The sequence below is a fragment of the Triturus cristatus genome, chromosome 2_1 (assembly GCF_964204655.1).
Source record: "Triturus cristatus chromosome 2_1, aTriCri1.1, whole genome shotgun sequence".
Lineage (NCBI taxonomy): Eukaryota > Metazoa > Chordata > Amphibia > Caudata > Salamandridae > Triturus > Triturus cristatus.
In genome coordinates, this window is record NC_140581.1 from 461,154,434 (window position 1) to 461,177,235 (window position 22,802).

Genomic DNA, 22,802 nt, shown 5'->3' on the forward strand with positions numbered 1-22,802 from the left:
AGAAGTCTGCCTGAAAGCCTGCGGAGGAAATGGGACATCCTCCTACCCCGTCTACTCTTTTCTTACAGGGAAGTGCCACAGAAGGGAGTGGGCTTCAGCCCCTTCGAGCTTCTGTATGGGCACCCTGTACGTGGACCTCTCAACCTGGTGAGAGATGGATGGGAAAGAACTCCCAGAAAGCTTCCCCAGGACGTGGTGAGCTACATGCTGGCCTTCCGGAGCCAAATGGCTAAGTTGTGGAAGCAAGCTTCTGACAACTTGGAGGCCAGCCAAGCAGTGATGAAGGCGTGGTATGACCACAACGCTCACCCGGTGGAGTTGGAGCCTGGCCAGAAGGTGTGGGTGATCGAACCAGGAGAGCTTAGTGCCCTCCAGGATCGCTGGTCAGGACCCTTTGAGGTGTTGGAGAAGAAGGGTAAGGCTACCTACTTGGTGGACCTGAAGACCCCTCGTCAGCCCCTACGGGTGCTGCACGCCAACCGCCTCAAACCCCACCACGAGAGGCCCGAAGTCATCTTGATGATGGTGACTGACGGAGCAGAGGACGCGGAAAGCGAGCCTCTCCCAGATTTGTTTGCGTCTCAAGAGAAGGATGGGTCGGTGGAGGGAGTGATTCTCTCCCCATCTCTAACTCCTGAACAGCAGGAGGACTGCCGTCAGGTCCTGGGGCAGTACTCTTCGTTGTTCTCCCTTGTCCCGGGTAGGACTCACCTGTGCGTCCATGACGTGGACACAGGAGACAGCCCACCTGTGAAGTCCAAGATCTACCGGATGTCAGACAAGGTGAAGGCCAGCATTCACAGTGAAGTCACTAAGATGCTGGAGCTAGGAGTGATCGAACCTTCTAGCAGCCCCTGGTCCAGTCCGGTGGTACTAGTACCAAAAGCTGCACCACCGGGTGCCCAACCGGAACTGAGGTTCTGTGTGGACTACCGGGGACTGAATTCAGTGACCAAAACTGATGCTCATCCGATCCCTAGGGCGGATGAATTGATTGACCGGCTGGGAGCTGCCCAATATCTAAGTACCTTTGACCTTACTTCTGGGTACTGGCAGATCTCTTTGACTGATGGAGCAAGGGAAAGGTCAGCCTTCTCCACGCCCAATGGCCACTACCAGTTCTGTGTGATGCCCTTTGGGCTCAAGAACGCACCTGCCACGTTTCAGCGCCTGGGAAACCAGATCCTCACCGGAATGGAGAGTTTCTCTGCTGCTTATCTGGATGACATAGCCGTCTTCAGTAACAGCTGGGAGGATCACTTGCATCACCTGCAAGCTGTTCTCCAGGCCCTGAGAAAAGCTGGATTGACGATCAAGGCCAGCAAGTGCCAGATCGGGCAGGGGTCGGTAGTGTACCTTGGACACTTGGTGGGTAGGGGAGCGGTGCAACCCCTCCAGGCGAAGATCGAGGCCATCATGGCCTGGGAACCCCCCAAGACACAGACTGAGGTCCGAGCTTTTCTGGGCCTCACGGTATACTACCGCCGCTTCGTGAAGGGATACTGTACCATCGTAGCCCCCCTCACGGAGCTCACGTCCAAGAAACAACCTCGACGGGTAGTCTGGACGGAGGCTTGTCAGCAGGCCTTTGTGAAGCTGAAGCAAGCCATGTGCGAGGCCCCGGTCTTAAGGGCCCCAGACTTTTCCAAAGAGTTCATTGTCCAGACAGATGCATCAGAACATGGCATTGGGGCAGTGTTATCGCAACTCAATGAAGAGGGTCTGGATCAACCCGTGGTCTTCCTATCCCGGAGACTACTTCCCAGGGAACAGAAGTGGAGTGCAATAGAGCGTGAAGCCTTTGCAGTGGTATGGGCTCTGAAGAAGTTGCGGCCATACCTGTTTGGCTCGCACTTCCTGGTTCAGACCGACCACAGACCCCTTCGTTGGCTGATGCAAATGAAGGGGGAGAATCCCAAGTTGTTGAGGTGGTCTATTTCCCTACAGGGAATGGACTTTCAGGTGGAACATCGGCCTGGAGTGGACCACGCCAATGCAGACGGTCTCTCAAGGTATTTCCGCCTTAGTGATGAGAACTCCCAAGGGGTTGGGTAGCTCTCCCCACTTTCAGCTGGGGGGGACGCGTGTTAGACCTGTCAGCCCTTTGGGTGGTCCCTCCTCTCCATTATTTATTTTCTCCCACTTTTGCCTCAAGCCCTGTTAGTATTTTTTCCTTTTTGGGAACCACCAGACTTTTTAGTATTGATGCAGATTCAGGGAGCCATTTTATCTACCCCTGGAACTTCTGTCTGAGGGCCTGGAGCACAAAAGGGTGGCCACCTGTGACATCATCAGCACCCACTGGAACCTACTAGAACCTTCTGCAACATTCTGGAGCCCTGTGACAGTTGGAGGCGGTTTAGAATGTTGGGAAGCTAAGACAGAGAGTTGGCAGTTGGAGCTGGCAGTTGGCACCTGACTGGTGAAGGGAGAGCAGCAGAAACCTGAAGGAGGAAGGAGTGAGGCAGCAGGGGTGGAAACTTGTGCCTGGAGTGGGGTCCATAAACCCACCCTTGATACTAGTCCCTACTGACTGAGCCCAGCCTGGAGCCCTGTGTGGGAAGAAGCAAGAAAAACCATCTTAAGGACCTGGACAGCAGGAACAGGCCTTAGAAGCAAAGAACAGCAAAGTCCTGACCTGATTATTGGTTTTCCTGGAGTCCGACGTCGAGAAGCCTAGAGACCCGGAGCCCGAGGTGGAGAAGCGGCGCTGACTGGAAAAGCAGATGTCGTACCCGGAGCCGCCAGAGGTCGAGAGAGGGCGCCGACGGAGGTCGTAGAGAGTACCAGAGGTCGAGGAGGAAGTCACCCGAGGTCGAGTGAGCGGCGTCGACGGGGGAGTGAAGTCCGCCCTCCGGAGTCGCCGGAGACCGAGGTGAAGCGTGCCGGAGGTCGGGAGTGGAGATCGCACTCCGGAGTCGCCGGAACCTGAGGAGAGGAGCACCGGAGGTCGGGAGTGAGGTCGCACTCCGGAGTCGCCGGAACCTGAGGAGAGGAGCACCGGAGGTCGGGAGTGGGGATCGCACTCCGGAGCTGCCGGAAGTCGACATCGAGCCAAGGCCGGCCGACGTCATCGAACCTGAGGTCGCCATCGGACCGGAGCCGCCCGAAGTCGACATCGAGCCAAGACTGCCCAACGTCATCGAACCGGAGGTCGAGATCGAGCCGAGGCCGCCGACATCGAACCGGAACCGCCTACCGGCGTCGTCAAGAACTGACATTGCGCCGAGGCCGCCGACATCGAACCGGAACCGCCTCACGGAGTCGACACGACTCCAGCGGCGTCGGAGCTTCAGAAAAAGGGCAGTAAGTGGAATAGAGGGCGCCTAAGGCCCTGTGGAATCCTGAGAGACTACCCTAGGGGCTAGAGAGGTGCTGGAACCAGCTTGATTGTGCCAGGGGTGAGCTGAGACTAATTCAGAGGGGTTGTGTAGAGTGAGAGAGCCAGGTCTCTAGTATTCCCCCCTTGATCTACCTCAGTTTAGGCCTCAGCCTTGTCCAAGCCAGGGAGTAGACACCCTCAAGCCATCCATCTAACCACAAGCTGTGACTGGGCCAAATCAGCCCATAGAAATCTAAATGTGATCTGATTCTATAAGTGTCACTGTCAGCTTTTAATTATTTATTGAGAGCACTGTATTTATTGTATTTAACCTATTTATTCCTTCACTGTATTTATTGTTCCACAGTATTTATTGTCGCACAATATTTATTGGCTTGCAGTATTTATTGCCTCATAATATTTAATTGCCTGTATGTAATGCACTTATATTTATGCCTTAATTATTTATGATCTCCCCTATTTATTGAATCATTAAGACAGTATATATTTGACGTACCCTTCCACAGAAAAAGCCTTGTATATGGTGATTGTGTTATTATTTATTTAATCAGCAACTAAGAGAAAAAGAAGATAAACAGAGATATTTTCATAATTTTTACGGTGTAGAGTCGTTTTTGGAACGGATGCACGCATGGTTATTGTATGGGTATGACGTATGCTTAGCACGGTGCCTGATTCCTGACCACTCGAGCCAAGCTACCACTGTGTATGTCTGGAGAGACCCTGTTACCACCAACCCTTTCCGGTGTGGGAGTGGGGTATTTCCAACAGAATGTGTGTATCAAAGGTTATATTAGGGTGAGAGGAGGTCTGCCACTCTATCACAAGGATGATGTCATCAGTGATGTCATCAGTGATGTCATTTGAGATGTCATGAGTGATGTCACTGACCATGTCATGAGTGATGTAATATGTGACGTCATCAGCAGTGCATTGCGGGCGCGCGAGTTATAGTTAGCTGAACTAACTATAACGGGGGAATTTCAATGGTTTTGTACAAGTGAAAAGTCCAGCTAACTATAACACCCCTGAAACCTATGGTTTTTTCAGTGAATTTCTGAGGTTTTCGAAATGCTAATTCCTAACTATAACGTGCCTGAAACCTATGGTTTTTTCTGTGAATTTCAAAGGTTTTTTAAATGCTAATTTCTAACTATGCCTACAGAGATAGGACATGTGAAGAAAGAAGAAAAAATGCACAGAAAGAAACAAAAGAAGTGCAGAAAGAAGCAATAGAAGTCCTCCAAGACGAAGAAAAGTGCAGGAAGAAGGATAACGTGCAGAAAGAACAAAAAGAAGAGCAGAAAGAAGCCTTGTTGCAAAATCATCCTGTACCCTCAACTTTTTCAGACGGATACTGGTGGTAACTGAGTCTGACTAACCAGTCCTAGAGCCAGTGCTATGTTAAAAGACACTTAGAATACACTGAAAACACCTACATACACTAGGGAACATTATGCGTTGGGGTCCCCCTGTTATTAGCATGACCTCCTCTGTAAGCCCCTAGTATATAATAGGGCATGGGGATTAAAACTACCTCTTAAAACAGGCCACAGGGCGTTTTTGCACATGTTAACTCAGACCCCGTCCCCTCCCTTCACCACTGTGTAAACACGCCCTGTGTCCGTTTTTAGTTGGGAGATTAAGTTCATTTGAATCCTGAGGGTCCCTAGGGTCCAACTAGCCCACTAGGTACCTCCAGTAAGTGCCACAGAGCTGCGTTGCAGAGAGGTGTAAAAAGTGGCACGGCCTGGACCACCTCTCTGCAATGCAGCTCAGTGGTGCTTACTGGAAGCACTTGGTGGGCTAGTTAGCCCCCAGGGGCCCTCAGTATTGAAGGGAAATTATATCCCCAATTTAAAACGTGCCATAGTGCGTGTTTGCACACGTCACCTCAGGCCCCGTCCCCTCCCTTCACCACTGTGTAAACACGCCCTGTGGCTGTTCTAAGTTGAGAGATTAAGTCCCCTTGAATCCTAAGGGTCCCTAGGGTCAAACTAGACCACTAGGTACCTCCAGTAAACGCCACAGAGCTGCGTTGCAGAGAGGTGTAAAAAGGGGCTTGGCCTCAGAACACCTGTCTGCAGCGCAGCTCCCTGGCGCATACTGGAGATGACTGTTGGGGGCGCGTTTGCAGAGTGCTGCACGGAGGGGGCATGGCCTCCGGCAAGATGCCAGTCTTTTATTTATTTTTATTTTTTAAGAAGGGGGGCTGTGTGGTTCCCCTTCTTATTCTAATTTATTGGCCCCCAGGGCCTGTCTCCTAATTATATTTTTTTGACCCCAATCCCCAGGGCCGGCCACTGTTTTTTATTATTTTTAAAAAACATATATTTATAGACACACCTAGGACATGCTGGACAAACCGTACGTACCTCTCACCATGACGATTTGCGTGATATTCATTAAAAGGCGACTATGCATACAATGAATCCACGTGGAATGTATTTACACCACTAGTGAAGCTCTGACATGTCTGATGCCCTACCGTGCCTAATCCCTGTATACACCCTTGTCGTTTATTTATACAAACATGGGTAGCTATTGACGGGCACATTTAATACACATGCACACCAAGCCATTCAAAGGGGATTCGACAAAAATTCGACCAAAACTATGCAAGAAACCCCCCTCACAGTTAATAAAACACACATCCACTGCCGGATGTGTAATACTTTTTATTTTACTCTCTGGAAAGGGGACGAACATCACTTGAGAGTCACAGCGCGCTCCTGACAGAGCCCAATGCTGTGTTACACCCACCATTGCCTGCCGAGTGCCACACACCTCTGTGTTGTATTCCACTAGCTAGTGCATATGCTATGACACTCTCTAGCCCATGTGCACCGTAACACCACCCCGTGAATATGTCATGCCACACTTGTCTTCGCACGGGTTATATTGCCCCATCTAACGTGCCTTCCTCGATGCCTATGTTATAACGCACAGTGCTATGCCATACATATTACAATCTGGGATCCATATCTTTGTCACAGTGCATATGCAACGTTACACTCCCCAGCACATATTTTATATTACAACTTTAGAGACTAGTTAGGTTACACAACACTGCCCTGTGCATATTACACTCCAAGGCGCATATCGCATAGCACGCGCTAGTGCCTGTGCTATCTCGCGCTCTCCAATGAATCTGTCATTGCGCACAATGTATTGCATATTATATTTCACGCCCGGTTCATCTTATATCACACTTTTTGGTGCATAGTTTATACCATACACTATATCTAGTTTTCATTTTCAATCGTGCTCTCAGGACTATGTTCTATATAACACTGTGTTCACCTACCCTTTTCACGGGCATTACATTTTGCGATAGGGGGTGGAGGGTCAGGGGGTGTTTCTGCCAAGTGAGCCCAGAGTCACAGTCACAAACGTCTTCTCTTCTTCCTGAATAAAAGTGAGATTATGCTGCATACTTGTTCATATTTTAAGTAGTTCGCACAGACACAATGTTTTAAAAACAATAAAGTTCCTAATACCCGCCTTCTCTGAACAGTTAGCTTGCTGCCCCATCCCCCTCCTCCCTATCCTCTGTTGTGTGAATCCATGGACTAGCCTCCTCCCTCCTGCCATGCATGGTCTGATGTGCTGCCACTGCCCTCAATTTAGTATGATGTACCAGTCCACTCCTCCTGCCCTCCATTGGCCAATTCTATGCCCCATCATTGACCTCCTGCTTAAACTCTGTGCTTAGCTTGCTGCCCCTATTCTCCTTCCCCCTGCCCTCCGATGTCTTTGTGCATGCCCCTGCTCCATCCTTTTTGCCCACCATGTTCCATGGACCTGCCACTCCTATCTACTCTGAGTGTTCTGTTGAGCTGCCACTCCCCTCCCACCTGCCTAGCATTGTCAGATGACTGTAACCTGTCCCTGCCACCTCCACCCTGCCTGTCCACATGCCATGCCCCTATCATCTTCCTCCTGTCCTACATGGTCCATTGTACTGCCACACCCTTCTGCCCTTCCTGGTCTGTTGTGCTGCAACTGCTCCTCCTGCCTGCCCCGTGTGGTCTGTTGTGAGGCCCCTTCCCCTGAACTTTCTTGTCTGTGCACAGGTCCTGACCCTCCCTTCTATCCTCCATCGTCCTTTGTGCATGCCCCTGCACCCTCCTTCTTGCCCATCATAGCCATTGTGCTGCCACTAACCCTCCCACTTGCCATGCATGGTCTTCTGTGCTGCCATGGCCCCTCCCACCTTCCCTGTGTGGTCAGTTAGCTGCCCCTGACCCCCTCCCACCATCCCTCCATGGTCTGTGTGTATGCCATCACAGTCTCACTGTTGCTCTTCATGGTGTGTCTTGCTTCTAGTGCCCATCCTGCCTGACCTCCATGGCTATCTTGCTGCTCCTGCCCTGCCCCCTTGCCCCCAGCCCTCTGTTTACATGTGCAGACCCCTACTCCCTCTCTCCTGGCTTGTCTGTTCCATTGTAATGCCCCTGATCCGTCCCTCCTGCCCTTTATGGTCTGTTATGCTGCAGCTTTCTCTCCTGTCTGTCCATTATGGTCAGCTAGCTACCATTGCCTCTTGCCCCTCTGTTCTCTGTTGTCCATGTGCATGGTCTGGTGCACCTCTCCATGTCCCTCCTGTCCTCTGTTATCCAAGTCCATGTCCCTACCCCATTTCCTTCCATGATCCAATGTACTATACTTGCGAACATTTTGAACTTGGTAAGAGGGAGATTTTGAAAAAAAACTGGGGTATTGATTTTCCCCTTTGAGTTACATTGAAAAAGAGGAGATTGTAGACAGGAGACAGATCAAGTAAAGCCCATTTGAGCTTAAAAACATTGGACGTTTCCAGGCTGAAACGGGTCTGTTGGAATGTATGGTTGTATGACCACTGCCTCTTCCTTCTGCCCACAATGGTCTATTATATTGCCACAGCCTCTCTTGCCAGTCCTGTATTGTTGGTTTGTTGCCCCTGCCCCCCTTTCCACTGCCCTCCATAGTCTGTTGTGCTGCCACTGCCCTTCCTGCCTGCCTAGTGTGGTCAAATGGTTGCCTCTGCACTCTCCTACCTGCCTTCAATTTTCAGAGTCTGTGCCCCTGGCCTCTGCCTCTCAACAGTATCCTAATGAACAACTAGATTGCCAACATTCTATATTTATTACAAAAGTGTGGAACGCCTGACATCATCTTGATGTAATCAAAACTGTAATACCTAGAGCATTTCCTTTAGAAATTACATATATGAGAGGGTCTTATTGGCATCAAAATTATGGTTAGTGCTCTAAAAGACTGAAATAAGGACATATTTTCTGAGTTTTCAAATAGCGACAAAGCACTTTTAAATTATTTGTTATCTTTATGTTTTTTTATCCAGTTGACCACTTGATTAAATGTTGCACTTAGGGGAGAGGATGTGGTGTTACTTCCAGAACTGCAGACTTTGCAACTGGGGAACCAGGTTGAAGTTTCTGCTTCAGCTCGACATTCTGTGATTCTGGTCAAATCACTTAGTCTCCCCATGTCTACAACCAAAATGAATTTGTTCTTGTGTGATGTAACCAATGCTCATGTAAAGCACTCCAATACCTGACAAGTCTGCACTATATAACACTGCAAAAACACAAAATAATAAGTGTTTTGCACACTTCTGTCATTGGGCTATATTTGGGCTACATCTGGGTGATTTTGGGCTACATTTGGGCTCTTCTGTCTCCGGTGGCCATCTTGGGAGATTTATTTGGTATGAAGTTTCCTAATTTCCTCATGTACTGCAGTCTCCTCAGTAGGAAATGCTTTCAGTTTTTTACTTTGATTCCATCAAGAAGGCATTCAGATGTGTCACACATTTGCCATAAATTCAGAATGTTAGCACTCTTTTTGCTCATTAGGTCACTGTAGTAAAGCTACTGCTCACCAGGGAAAACTGCTGCTGGTATTGAAAGTGCATGTTTCAGTCTGCATGTCAGAATTTTTTAATGAAATAGAAGAGGATTTGAGAAGTCACTCAAAATGTGCCCTAATTTTTCTTTCTGCAGCACTAATCATACTTTTTATGGAAAAATGAACCCCCTCATTTTGTTCCTTTTTAAATTAAATGTTTTAAGAGTTACCACTTTAATCCAAGCAAGATGGCTTCAGGTGTGCCATACGTTTATCATAAGTAGGACTGTTAGCGCTCTAGTAGTTCTTTGGAACACTCTGGGAAGCTGCAGTAGAACACAAAGGAATCAACTGACAGTCTCTGCCCTTGTTGGATGTACATGTTTTACTGAGAATGTCAGACTTCATTCTCACATGACTGAGAAAGATAATGTGAATTTACAGAAAATAAGCTCTCAGTTTAGCTTATAGATCACCTTCCAAACCTCTGTGGTAAAAGCATGAGAAAATATTTTTCTCTCAATCATGATATCCCAGCAGAAGGCTTTTTCACATGGTGAAATCACCTTAGAACATACCACAATTCCTAAAATGAGTATGGTACCATCAACAAATGATTTATAATGTAACTAAAGTCTTAAAACCTTCTATTAACTGCAATGCTTTTTAATGAGGTGCTATCATGTATATTGGCCCCAAGATGGCTGCCAACACTTCTTGGATGAAGTGCTGACAGCCAATCAGATCTCAGGATGAGATGTGTGGTTAGGCTCCGCCCACATATATATATGCTTTTAAATGCTATTGTCTCAGGAAATACTGAACAGATTTACACCAGATCTGCAAAAGGCACTTCCTTGACCTTATGGCTACCTCTCTGCCAAATTTCACGTAATTCTGTTTAGCCGTTCGGGCTGTAGCTGCGACTAAAGGTGCTATGGAAAAATGCATGGGGAAAACGTGTTTTGGGACCCCCCCTTTTTCTCGGCCCCCGCTTGACGAATCACCCCGAAACTTTCAGGGTAGGAGCTGAACGGAGCGCCCCATTAGTTTTGAAAATTTCGCGAGGATTCGTCAACCGGCTATTCAAAATAGAATTTTGAGATTTCCTATGGAAACTAGGTTGTAACTATAACTATCTACTGGCGACCGCCAGTAGATAATATACACACACATATATATATATATATATATACATATAAATATATATATATATACACATGTGTGTGTGTGTGTGTGCAAATATAATAGATATTTTTTCATACCTTGTCCTTTCAACAATACAGTGCACCAATTTCACAGAGGCTACACTGCATTATTTTTGACAGTCAAATATTGCCCAAAAACTCTTTGCGGTGCCACATCACTTTCCTAGACTCTTGGTTGGACTTCTCTGATGCTTGCACAGCACATTTTATTTGTATACTCTTGAAAATTATATAAGCGACTAGCAAAGTTTCATGTAGAGAAGAGGGTGATATTTGCATCACCTTGACACCTGTGGGTTGGATCAGGTATGAATAAGGTCTCGGGGTCTCTGCGCCTCAATGATTACACAAGAAATTCAGGAGCAGAGCTCATTCATTGCTGACAAAGCCTGCATGCAATCGCTGTAAGGCAACACCTTCATCACGCCCCAGAGCATGTGACCAACTGTGCACAGTGTACGAAGCCACCAGTTCAACCTGTTCACCACCTGCAGTTTCTATTGGTAGTATATATTTGCACAACAGACTAAACTAAGGCAAAATAATTAGGTCTATGACCTGCATAAATTTCACAGTCTGCTGTCCAGTGCTGACCGCATCAGTGCAACACCATTTACAGAGCATCAAAAAAGATCGCAAAAACTCCCACCAACGAATGGCACTTTAGCACATCATCCTGCAGATGATTACGTACTGGTGCTGACACTCTGTGCATAGGTGTCTCACACTATGTGTAAATAATTGTCACCATCACGAAAGAAGGCTACAATACATACTAAGTATATAAACCCCATTTTAGAGTCTTCCAAAACCAATCAGTTCCTATTCAGTGTTTCGCTCTCTCCATGATCCCAGATTTGTTCTTCCATGCCCTGTGATTACTAGACTTACCGCCAGGAGATCAGGTAGCTCACTGCGCAGGAGCGGCTTCAATTCTCCTTTTCTGATCACGGACTTGTTGCCTTGTTGTACGGAGTGCTCCTGAAACATTTGGAGCATGGTATATAATGCAGCCTCCATTTTTGTAGGCATGACGGAACAGATGACCACTGGAAATTAAAGAAAAGGGTCTTGTTACTAGAGCGGAGAACCTAGGAATGAGATCTGAAAGAGGTTGATACTTCCACACAGATCAGATGCAGATCAGGTCAGACCAGATCAGATGCAGAAACTAATTCAAAAATTGCTGGAATTCCATGTTTAATTCACTGGTCAACTATGCAGCGTCAACCGTTACAAGAATATGTGCGTGCTCAAACGGGCCAGCTTCCGCCAGTGTGAAGGAGCTCGTCGTGTACCTTGAGTCCAAGCCACAAAATATAAAAAGTAATGGGTCATCTACATACCTGACAGTGCTTGGTCCTCAAAAACGGAGTAACTTTAACAGGTGATGCTCGCCAGGGTGCAGGAGCCTTTATACCTTTGGCCACACCCAGCACAGCTATTTCTCATTGAAGAGTCGGACCTCGGGCCAATGACAGCAGGGCAAAGGTATCTTCACTACTTGCGTCATCTTGCCGTGAGTTTCAATTGGATGCTTCCTCCTGAAGCCTTTTTTTCAATCACCTGCAATAACAGGTAAGAGCCTCTGTCACCTTGTAAACCTTCCAGGGGGTGTTCTCTTCAAGGACGTTTGAGGAGGGACCCTGACTCTTCGTCATTAGAGCAGGTAGGGAGGAAAATGTAATTAGTTGATAGGAAGCAGAGAGGGAAAAACCCCAAAATAGGCACTTAGGAGATCGGGAATATGTTGTTTTACTTCAGCGGAGGCAGAGGTCCCCCCAGGGAGCTTGGGCTGAATACAGTGCTGAGCTACAGGTGACGGTAAGAAAGGAAGTGACAAAGTTTCACAGCTCACGCCTATGATGAAACCTGATTGATTTCTGGTACATTCATCCAGAAACATAAAAAACAGAATTAATGTGTACAAAAATGCACACAACCATCCAAATTCCCACCTATGAACTCTAGAAATCAGTCCCACAAGAGAAGTACATGTATGTTATGTGGAAGTAAAAGAAAATGTGGGGTGCACAGTGATGTAGTTTAAAAAGTCATCTAACTCTCAAAGTTGCAAAGGAATTATCAATAGATACCTGTAGCAGGCAACTTTTAATAGAAACAATATTAAAATAGGCTTTGAATTAATCAAACAAGAGTATAGCAGGAAGTAGCGATCCGTGTTTACAGAATATTTCATGAATATTATGATTTTGAGAGCCTAGTGTGTATTTGCTAAGCCTGGAGGGAGCTCTATTCGGAGCTCCTAAGAGCCATGCAGATAGTAGCACTGGTTGTTTCTGCTTGCTTGCTGTCCTTCCCCTGATCGTGCAGTGATTGGGGCACTATTTTTTATTTTACCTCTCCGTTGCTTTTTGTCCGCCCACCCCCATGTCAGTATTGCTCTATCCCCTCCCCTCCCACCCCCTCCTGTCCATATTGCTTCTTCCCTCCCACCCCCATCCACTTTGTCAATATTGCTTCTTCCCCCTTCCACGTCCCCATTGTTCATGTTGCTTCTTTCCCCTCACACCCCTTCTCTGTATTGCTTCGTCCCCTTCCAGCTTCCTGTTGTTCATGTTACCCATCCTCCATAAGAAAAACTATTGATATGATGAGGACAGCTCTGGCCTCAACATAATAAATTTTTTATGCCCTGTTGCCCTTTCCCTCACACCCTTCCTCTCATTGTCAGTCTAGACGATTCTTTACCACTCTCCCTCCTGTTGTCTGTGTTGCCCGCGTCTACAAGGCAGATAAAGAACGGTGGCCCAGCCAGTGCTGGCCATGTCATAGCACTTTTTTTTAAATAACGTTTAGTCATGCTGAACAGCAGGCGTCCTGCTCTGTAACATGGTTGAAAGACAGTGGCAAAGCCAAAGCTCTTGTATAGGTAAAACCTACTAGCTTTGCCAATGCTTGTTTATGCTTTAGTCATACGTACATAGTTGTGTCATTTGCTATAATGTTATTGAGAGTAAAGGTCTTGTTATGGCACTTCCTGTGATGTCAGTGGGATCAAAGGTCACGCCGGCAGAGTTTGCTGAGTTTTTCCCACTCCGCTTGGAGTGCAGAGTTCTTGCAACACTCCTCCGATGCAGCGTGCGCAACAAAATTCGTTTTATTTATTTATTTTTATATTTACCTCCATTTGGCCATAATCCCGAGTTTACTACCCCCACCCTGCCCCTCCCCCGCCCTGCATCACCGCCCGGCTGCACTCCCTCCAGGCGCCATTACTGGCACCAGCTTTCACAGAGGAGAGAGGAGGAGAACCAGGCCCTGCTGGACAGCCTCCTTCCACAGTACAGCAAGCTGTATGGAAAACCAGGGGAGCAGAAGAGTGTTGATCATACTGCCCTTATGATTGGCCATGTTTCAAAACAGGCACTACTAGCATTGTAGTCCCCAAGGGAAAGCATGCACACATAGTTAATGTAAGTCTTACAGTGTGTAGAATCACGTTCTGGACAGGTAGAAGTGTGTTTGGTGGGACTAATTTTTATGCACTGGTCTCATGTTATTAAGGAAGACGTGCACACAGGACAACTGCCCAGGATTATACTTGGCTAACCTTTAGACATTATCTGCCATTCTGACCATCACCTATATGTCCAAGTGTGTGATGAATAAAATGTAGAATGTGGAGTAATGGTGTGTCACCATGTCATCCTTACAGGTCGGTGCCCATCAGAAGAAGGAAATTTGGCAGACCATCGTCCGGGCTGTAAGAGGTCTGTGGGGGTCTTCTAACACCTCGTCCGCCACTGCCAGAAGAGGTGGCAGGACCTCCGTGGCTGGACACAGAGGACTGCAAGAGTCCAGCTGAAGCTGTCACCTCCTCGCAAAAGGGGTGGACGACGGACCCTGACCCCCCACATGCTCCGGATACTGACAGTGGTCTTCCCTGACCTGGCTGGCCAGTTGAAGGCCAGACAGCAGCAAGGAGGGCGCGAGTATGTGCCATGTTGCTGAACTATGTTTGACATGCATGTTGCACTCCCTCAGCCTGGTAACCCACTCAAAGGTCGTCCGTCTGCTGAGACACCACTTCTGTGGCAAAATGTAACTATGTCCTATCATCATCTGATGCCCAGGTGTGTCCCTTTCCGTCTGTGACATGTGTCACTTAAGTCCTGTGTATTTGCTGTAGTCCAAGGTTAATGTGATCAGCACCATATACAACAAGTGCATTGAGTTGACCATCATGAGTGATGTAATTGTCTGACATGTGTCAGCACATTGACTGAAATATGACCTGTACTCTGTGTGGGACATACATACATGTTGAAAATGGTAATCTTGGTGCACACAGGTTTGAGAAAAAAAATGCTACATACCGGTGCAGCAGGTGAGACCAATGTTGATGCCTCAGACAAATGAAATGGGTAAGTGTTCAAAATGTATAGTCCTCTGTGAGAAGTTGGCCTGATATATGCTGTCCACACGTTATAGTGGGCACCCTGTACCAGTCCAAACAACCCCTTATTGGTTATAGGTTAAAGACAACCTTTATTGAAAGCTATCCTAATGGTAGCTATGGAGAGCAGCCTTCAGGCTAAGTCTTGAAGCAATGAAAAGCAGTTTGTTTTACCAGTCTATAATCTCTTGAGTTCCTAAATGAAAGATATCCACACCAGGTATATATATAAAATATATATATTTATAACACACCCCCCTAGTCTCTTTATGAGACTAGAGGTCAAAACACATAAGTTACACTTCAACAATCACAGTAAAATAGCACAAATACACGTCAGGCCCTAGGGGCGAGCCAAACCATATACTAAAATAGTGGTATGCGAACCAAGACTTAACTAGACACAAGGCCTAGAGCCTGTAGAATCGCTGTGACCCCAAGGTAGTGACACAGGGGACCCACGGGGGCCGTGTGCAGTGTGTGAACACAGCCGGGAGCTCCCGTTAGCTTCTGCGGGGAAGGTCGCAGTTAGATTTTTAAAAATTAGGGACACTTAGAATTGAGTCAGGACCAAACCCTTTTGGACTTAGGAAGTTCTAGGGCTAACACCCACGGGAGCACTGGAGTACTCGTGTTACCTCACCCAGGGAAGCCGGCTGCATAGGTGTCTTTTGGTGTCGGGTCGCGTCGTCTATTTCAATGGGAGCTGGCGAAGAAGTGCTGCTGCCGTGAAGATGCGAAGTGTCCGAAGAGATCCAATCCTGGATCGAAGATGAGAAGAACCTGTAAGCAGAGGAGACAGACAGTGACCAGGAAGGCGATAAGCAGATGCCCACCGATGTCAGATGATTTCAGGTGAAAGAGGGGAAGCTTGACTCTTCAGCCACGAGGACCAGGAGGCATCGAGGACAACCAGGAGCTGGATTCAAGCTGTGTCACAAAGGATGTCGAGTGCTGCAGCATTGGTGCCCGGATTGGACACATCAAGCCTTGGCAACAGCAACCTACGCAGAAACGAGAAAGATGCTTCAGTGCATACCAGCAAGGTCTGAGGCACTCACCACTTGGTAGGGAGTTGGGGCACGTCTGGAGCAAACAGGGAAGCCCAAGGAAATTCAAAGTTACCCCCTCAGGGACCCACCAGTCAACGGACCAGGGATTACGAAGGGACCTCAAGACGAAACACAAAATGGCAGCCCATGGGTCACTCAGAGTGACCAGGCTGACAATCTTCGGTGGATTTAGTGCTCGAGGTGGGGGCTACAAACCAGCCCAAGCACAACTTCAGGAGACATCAAGAAGTCAATGCACTTGCAAAAGTGCAAAAGTGCACCGTGACCAGGAGTTCTGGTTCCATGCTACTCACGAGGGCTGCGGGTCTCAGCTTTGCTGGGGACTCGGGTTGGCCTGTCAGATGTCTGGAAATCCTATTCCTGGGCTGCAAATACTTCAGAGTCTGGCAGGAGTTTCAGAAATGCAGACCGGCAAATTGTTTTGTTGGTGCCTGCCAAGCAGGGGAGTCACTCCTTGACCACAAGGGAGATTTCTTCAGTCCTCTGGTCTTTAGCAGAGCGTCAAAGGTCCAGGATTTGGCTTCAAAGTTTCGTCCAGGGTAATCTAACGTTCTGGTTACAGGGGTTCCTTACGTATACCTAAGGAAGGGGTTGGACTAGCTCTGGGGACCCACCTATGGGAGGGTTTGGAAAGAGGGGTGGCTACACCCATTTCCTTTGTACAGTTTTGCACCAGAGCAGGGGCTGGAAGCCCCTGGACCGGTTTGAGCTGGTCTATGCACAGGGACACCGAATGTGCCCCCAGTGCAGCACTTCAGAGCGTACTCCCACCCGGCCCCAATACACATAAGCCGGTCTGGGAGGTGGTTACACCTCCCTGTGACAGGAAACCTATTGTCCAGGCCTCCCCTTCTGGAGTTTCGGTCAGCAGCAGGAGGCCAGACCCATGTCTGTGGCTGCAGCATCCATTTTATGATGCCAGGGCTCTGTTAAGTTTCTACCGGGTAACCCAGTACTGCAATGTCTCTCCCTCTAGAAGGGTGGGATCATACTCCCACACCCGTTATTGGTGTGGGGGTATGATTCCAAGGTTTTTGACAGCAAACACAACATGTTTCCGTGCAGCCAGTCCAAAGTTAGTATTTACCGTTTGGTTATAATGCACTTAAGAGTGTATGGTCAGGCTGCACTGCAAACAGCATCAGAGAAGGGTCTCCGAACGCTGCAGAGGGGCTCTGCTCATGCAGGGGCACCCTCTCACATAAGAACCAAGCACTCTGCCTTCAGGATTGATAAGGCCTGCCATAGGAGTGACTTATAGGTTTATATGTTTGTATATGTATAGTGATATAGGTTACCTATATCACAGTAAGGGGAGCATGCACCATCTTACCCAGGCTGCAGTAGCAGACCTGTGGTGTCATTTTGGGTGGCTTCCCAGGGGTGGCATAATACATGCTTCAGCCCCTGGTAGGCCTCTGGGGTACTTATGCCCTGGGTACATAGTATACCCAGGCACGGATCGTCCATTGGGGCGTTGGGACATAGCCCCCCCCGCGCACTCGCCCACGCCCGCAGCTCCCTCGGTGTCTCTGAACTTAGTTTACTTAAGTTCAGAGACGCCGAGGGTGGGGAGAACTAACTGACAATGCATGTCAGTCAGCATGACGTCGGACCGTGGGCGGTCCGGCGTCATGTTGACTGACATGCATTGTCACAAGCCAGGGAAAGGCAGCACAAGTGCGCATGAGTGGGCATGGAGATTAATTTTTAGCCCGTGCCCAGTCATGCGTACTTGTGTTTTTACTGCCTTGCGCATGCCCATTAGGAGCCCCTCGGTCTCCTAATGGGCAGGCGGCGGGCGTAGCGTAAGCTGTGCCCTCAGCCAATCCTGGCGCTGCTGGCAGCGCCAGGATTGGCTGAGAGGGGTTGGCAGGCCCCTCCAGTACCGTTAGTGAAGGCGCCCAGGGGATCAGAGGTCTGAGAGGTGGTGTGGACCCGTGGACCGGCGGTGAGGTAAGTTGTTTTAAAAATATTTCATCCCCCCCGTGCGCGAACCCCCCCCCCCCTCCGCGAGCCGCGACTGCTTCAGCCCCTTCACAGCCTCTTCTTTGACCACTGGGGAAAGGCAAGGAATGAAAACTACAGTGACTAAAGAGTGTTTTTAGAGCTCTTTCTTCTGTTTGTCTGTTCCTACCCTGCCTTCATCATTACCCTTGTCGTGAGGGGTATTCAGGTCTGTTTCAGGAGTGCATAAGGGCAGCCCATGGTTTATTGTCTTAAACGTTTAATTCCACGTGAGCGCCTCTCAGATACAGCCTTCGATCAAACCATTGCAACAGGCTGTCTTCTGTAATCAACCACTTTGTGTCTCTCTCTTGTAGGGTAGATCACTTATTTGAGTACATAAAAGAAAAAATAGGTTATTCTAGTTTTAAAGCTACTCTTACTTTTTCAGCATAGAAAGCCTGTAAAGACAGGCTGGAGCGTGTGTGTTCTTTACACATTTTGAGAGAAAATAAACTGGAGAAATATGTTCCCTGGTTAATAAGTGTCTGAGTTTCCTTATTAAGACTGCAGCTCAGCACTATTTGTTGTGCTTGTGCAGGCATGTAACACAGGCTCTGTGAATGCACCAGGCAGGTGCGCTGTCAGGAGCAGGGTTCACGCTGAACTTGGAATACGTGGGAGATTGTTGAATGTATGTGCATGTCGTTCACAGTCACGTTGAGTCTGCACGTCCCGTGTGCGCGTTTCATATTCAGAGGGAGCAGGTCGGCTTCTTTTCCAGGCCCTGTGTCAACAATATAGCTGTTTATCCTTTTTACTCGGCTCATTTGCAATTTATCCCCATTTTAAATTTGAAAATGATTCAAAGAAAAGGTTAGTTGTAGAAGTGTGGCAGAATACCTGCCCCAGGCCATGGAGTATGCGCATATTATAGGCTCCCAGTGTATAGATGCTACATCTTTTAGTATTGCCAGATTTAGGGAGTTACAGAGGTCGTCCTTCAGATTATCCAATTAATAGCAGGGCATTAATTTGGGATATCGCCCCATTGTCCCAACTGTAGCTACACCATAAACCTATAAGCACATCACAATAAAATTCCCAAGTGAAAGAAAAAGTGGGAGGCGTAGCGGGAGGAAATGACTGCTTACCGAACTCATCGCTTTCGTATCATTATCTATTTTCGGCGCAGGCTTCGAGGCACGTCCCACAGAGGCAGCCAGACTTGGCTAATGGTGTTTTCATGTTGTGCTGAGGCTGCATGTCGCCTTGTGCTTGACGTTTGACCTGCCCTTGGTTGTCTGTGGACATGTAGTTTTGATTGCATAGTCTTCGCCGCAGTGACATTTTTAGTTTTCGTATGTTTTACATGAGTGATAGTACTGTATATATGGTGTAAAGCGGAAGGAGGGAGTGTTCATGTCAACTGTAGAATTTGGCCCGCGCAGCCTTCCTTGGTGTAGGATTCCCTAACTTGTGCTCGCTAGTTCCAATTTGTAATTTCACTGCATGCCCGCAGCCGTGGGTGCACCGAGGCCGCAACTATTTTCCTCCCTCGTTCTTGTTGGTGAGACAGGTGCTGAAAACAATTTATGAGAAAAAGCAGAGGGAGCCTGGCATTCACAGACAGTGTGTAATTAATTTACTGAACTGGAGACGCAAAGTCAGGCTCTTAGTTTGACATATTTCTTTTCTTTTCACGTTATAGTTTTTGTTCGGTGCATTAGAGGCGTCCAAGCTTCAGGCAACACATTGTGAAATGCAAACATAAGTTTTGCTGGGTGAGGGGACTGCGCACACTTTCGCATATTCCTATATATTACGACAATACTTAACACTGCTGACATTTGGTTACAGTTTTCCTATGCTACAGTCTACTACTGTTTGCCGTTTTTAGTGCTGTAAATTACAGAGCTTCTATTACGTAATAATCAGTATGCGCCCTCCCCCCCTCACTACGCTCGCTCGTTGCGCAGCATTAGGACAATAATTTTACGCCTCATCACTTTCAAATGTCACCAGCCGCCACTGAGTATACCATATACTAGGGACTTAAAAGGGCACCTCAGATCCAATCTGTCGTGTACCTAAAGTACATGGAATTATTTTAGAGAGGAAGCAGCTAGGCTGGGGCTCTGAATAGCAGGGTCCCAGCCAGACTAAAGTCGAAAAACAGTGAAACACCATTGGGCATTTTCTTAGAGGTTAAGTCATTCAGGGGTGTCACTATTGATCCATACCCCTTGACAAATCTTCTATAGTACCCAGTCAGGCCTAAGAAGGTTCTCACCTGAGTCTGGGTAGTTGGAGCAACCCAGTCCATTATGGTCAGGATTTTGCTCTGCAATGGTTGAACCTGGCCTCCACCTACAAGGTGGCCCTGGTATACAACCTGACTCTGCCCTATCTGGCACTTAGTAGCCTTGATAGTCAGGCCTGCTTTTTGCAGGGCCTCCAAAACATTCCTCAGGTGGACCAGGTGATCCTCCCAGGTGGAGCTAAAGACAGCAATACCATCTAGATATGCTGCACTGTAGTCTTCCAGGCCTACAAGAACTTGATTCACCAACGTTTGGAAAGTGGCAGGTGCATTCTTCAAACCAAAGGGCATTACCACAAATTGATAGTACCCACTAGAGCTAGAAAATGCTGTCTTTGGCTTTGTATCATCAGCTAGTCTGATCTGCCAGTAGCCAGCTGTCAGGCCAAATGTGCTTAGAAACTTGGCTAAGGCCAAAGTATCTATTAGCTCATCTGCCCTGGGGATGGGATGGGCATCAGTCCTAGTGACTGCATTGAGACCCCTGTAATCCACACAAAACCTCATCTCTCTCTTGCCATCTTTGGTGTGAGGTTTAGGTACCAGGACTACTGGACTAGCCCAAGGGCTATCTGAGGGTTCAATAACTCCCAAATCCAACATCTTTTGGACTTCTGTCCTTATACAGTCCCTGACATGGTCAGGTTGCCTGTAGATCTTATTCTTCACAGGCAGATTGTCCCCAGTGTCCACTTCATGAGAACACCACGTGGTCTGACTTGGAGTCAGAGAAAACATATGTCTGAACTGGCTGAGAAGTTTTCTGCAGTCAGTTTGCTGCTGGTCAGTGAGGCTGCCTGCCAAGGCTACACCATCTACTGACCCATCATCAGGGTTCTGAGAAAGCAGGTCAGGGAGTGGGTCACTCTTCTTCCTGTCCTTCATCAGTAGCCATGAGCAAGCCCATGTCTGCCCTGTCAACATATGGTTTTAGTCTGTTGACATGAAGTACCCTGTGGGGACTCCTAGGGGTTCCAAGGTCTACCAAGCAGGTGGCCTCCCCTTTCTGTTCAACAATTGTATGGGGGCCACTCCATTTATCCTGGAGGGCTGGTGGGGCCACAGGCTCCAACACCCACACTTTCTGTCCTGGCTGGTAAACAGTCAGTACAGCCTTTTGGTCATGCCTGGCTTTTTGTAATTCCTGGCTAGCCTCAAGGTTTTTGGTTGCCTTTTTCATATACTCAGCCATCCTGGAGCAGAGACCAAGTACATAGTCCACTATGTCCTATTTAGGGGGTTTGAGAGGTAACTCCAATCCCTCCTTCACCAGACACAAAGGACCCCTAACAGGATGGCCAAACAAAAGTTCAAAAGGGCTGTAACCAACCCCCTTTTGTGGCACCTCCCTGTAGGCAAACAAAAGGCAGGGCAAAAGAATGTCCCATCTCCGCCTAAGCTTCTCTGGGAGACCTTTAATCATGCCCTTTAAGGTTTTGTTGAATCTTTCAAATAAACCATTGCATTGTGGGTGATAGGGTGTGGTGAACTTGTAGTTCACTCCACACTCCTTCAACATAGCAGTCAAGTAAATAGACATGAAGTTGTCTCCCCTGTCAGATACTACCTCCTTAGGAAAGCCTACTCTTGAGAATACACCAAAGAGAACTCTTGCCACCACAGGTGCTGTAGTGGTCCTTAGGGGAATTGCTTCTGGGTACCTGGTGGCATGGTCCACCACCACCAGTATAAATCTGGCCCAGATGCTGTCTGAGGATCCATGGGACCAACAATGTCAATCCCAACCCTCTCAAAGGGAACCCCCACCACAAGTAGTGGTAGCAGGGGAACCTTTGTGGTTCCACGTGCCTTGCCTCTGGCTTGGCAGGTCACACAGGTGCGACAAAACTCCTTAGTGTCTTCAGACATGTGGGGCCAGTGAAAGTGAGGGGCAATTCTGTCCCAAGTCTTGTTTTGGCCCGGGTGTCCTGCTAGGGGAATATCATTAGCTAGTGTCAATAGGAAGCCCCTAAACTTCAGAGGTATAACCAACCTCATGGATGCACCAGGCATGGGGTCTCTACTCTATGAGTAAAGGAGTCCATCATCCCAATATATCTTATGGGTGCCACTAGCATTCCCAGCAGCCTCATCAGCAGCTTGCTTTCTGAGGGGTTCAAGAGAGGGGCAGGGTTTCTGCTCCTGGCTTAGATCAGACCTGGAAGGGCCCCCTGTCCCAAAGAACTGAACCTGATCAGGCTCCTCTGGGACAGTTCCTTCTTCAGGCTCAAGATCATCTCCCTGACGAGACTGATCTGCATTCTGAGTCAGGTGGGATGGCACTGCCTTAACCCTACTGCTCTTCCTCTTTGGAGGCACCTGGTCCATTATTCCAGAATCCAGGGCCTGTCCAGTGTTAGACATTTTGGCCTGTGACCTACTCACAGCAAAGACATGAGCAGGGATCCCTAACATTTCTGCATGTGTCCTGAGCTCCACTTCAGCCCAAGCTTAAGATTCTATATCATTGCCAAGCAAGCACTGTACTGGTAGGTCTGCACTTACCACAACCTTCTTAAGGCCAGTTACCCCTACCCAGGAGACATTAAAAACTGCCAGAGAATGGTCTGTTCTGACATTGCTAGCATTGGTCACTTGGTACATTTCACCAAGTATAATCTGCCCAGGATCCACAAGA

The 22,802-nt window shown here is 48.0% G+C and overlaps 1 protein-coding gene across 2 annotated transcripts in view; it reads right to left on the reverse strand.

Annotated features, from left to right (window-relative positions):
• The window catches only part of LOC146865474 (uncharacterized), a 65,478-nt gene extending 53,594 nt beyond the window's left edge, over nt 1-11,884 (reverse strand). The window contains exons 1-2 of one of the 2 annotated variants that reach the window (XR_014970317.1): nt 11,748-11,790; nt 11,293-11,450 (exon numbers count right to left, since the gene is read on the reverse strand). Coding sequence is in view for 1 of the 2 variants with exons in the window: in XM_085632278.1 (XP_085488404.1) it covers nt 11,293-11,433 (141 nt within the window). In the remaining variant the exon portion in view is untranslated. Of the gene's footprint in view, nt 1-11,292; nt 11,451-11,747 lie in introns of both variants that reach the window. The other variant, XM_085632278.1, reaches the window with a different exon arrangement.
• Between the last annotated feature and the right edge of the window lie 10,918 nt (nt 11,885-22,802).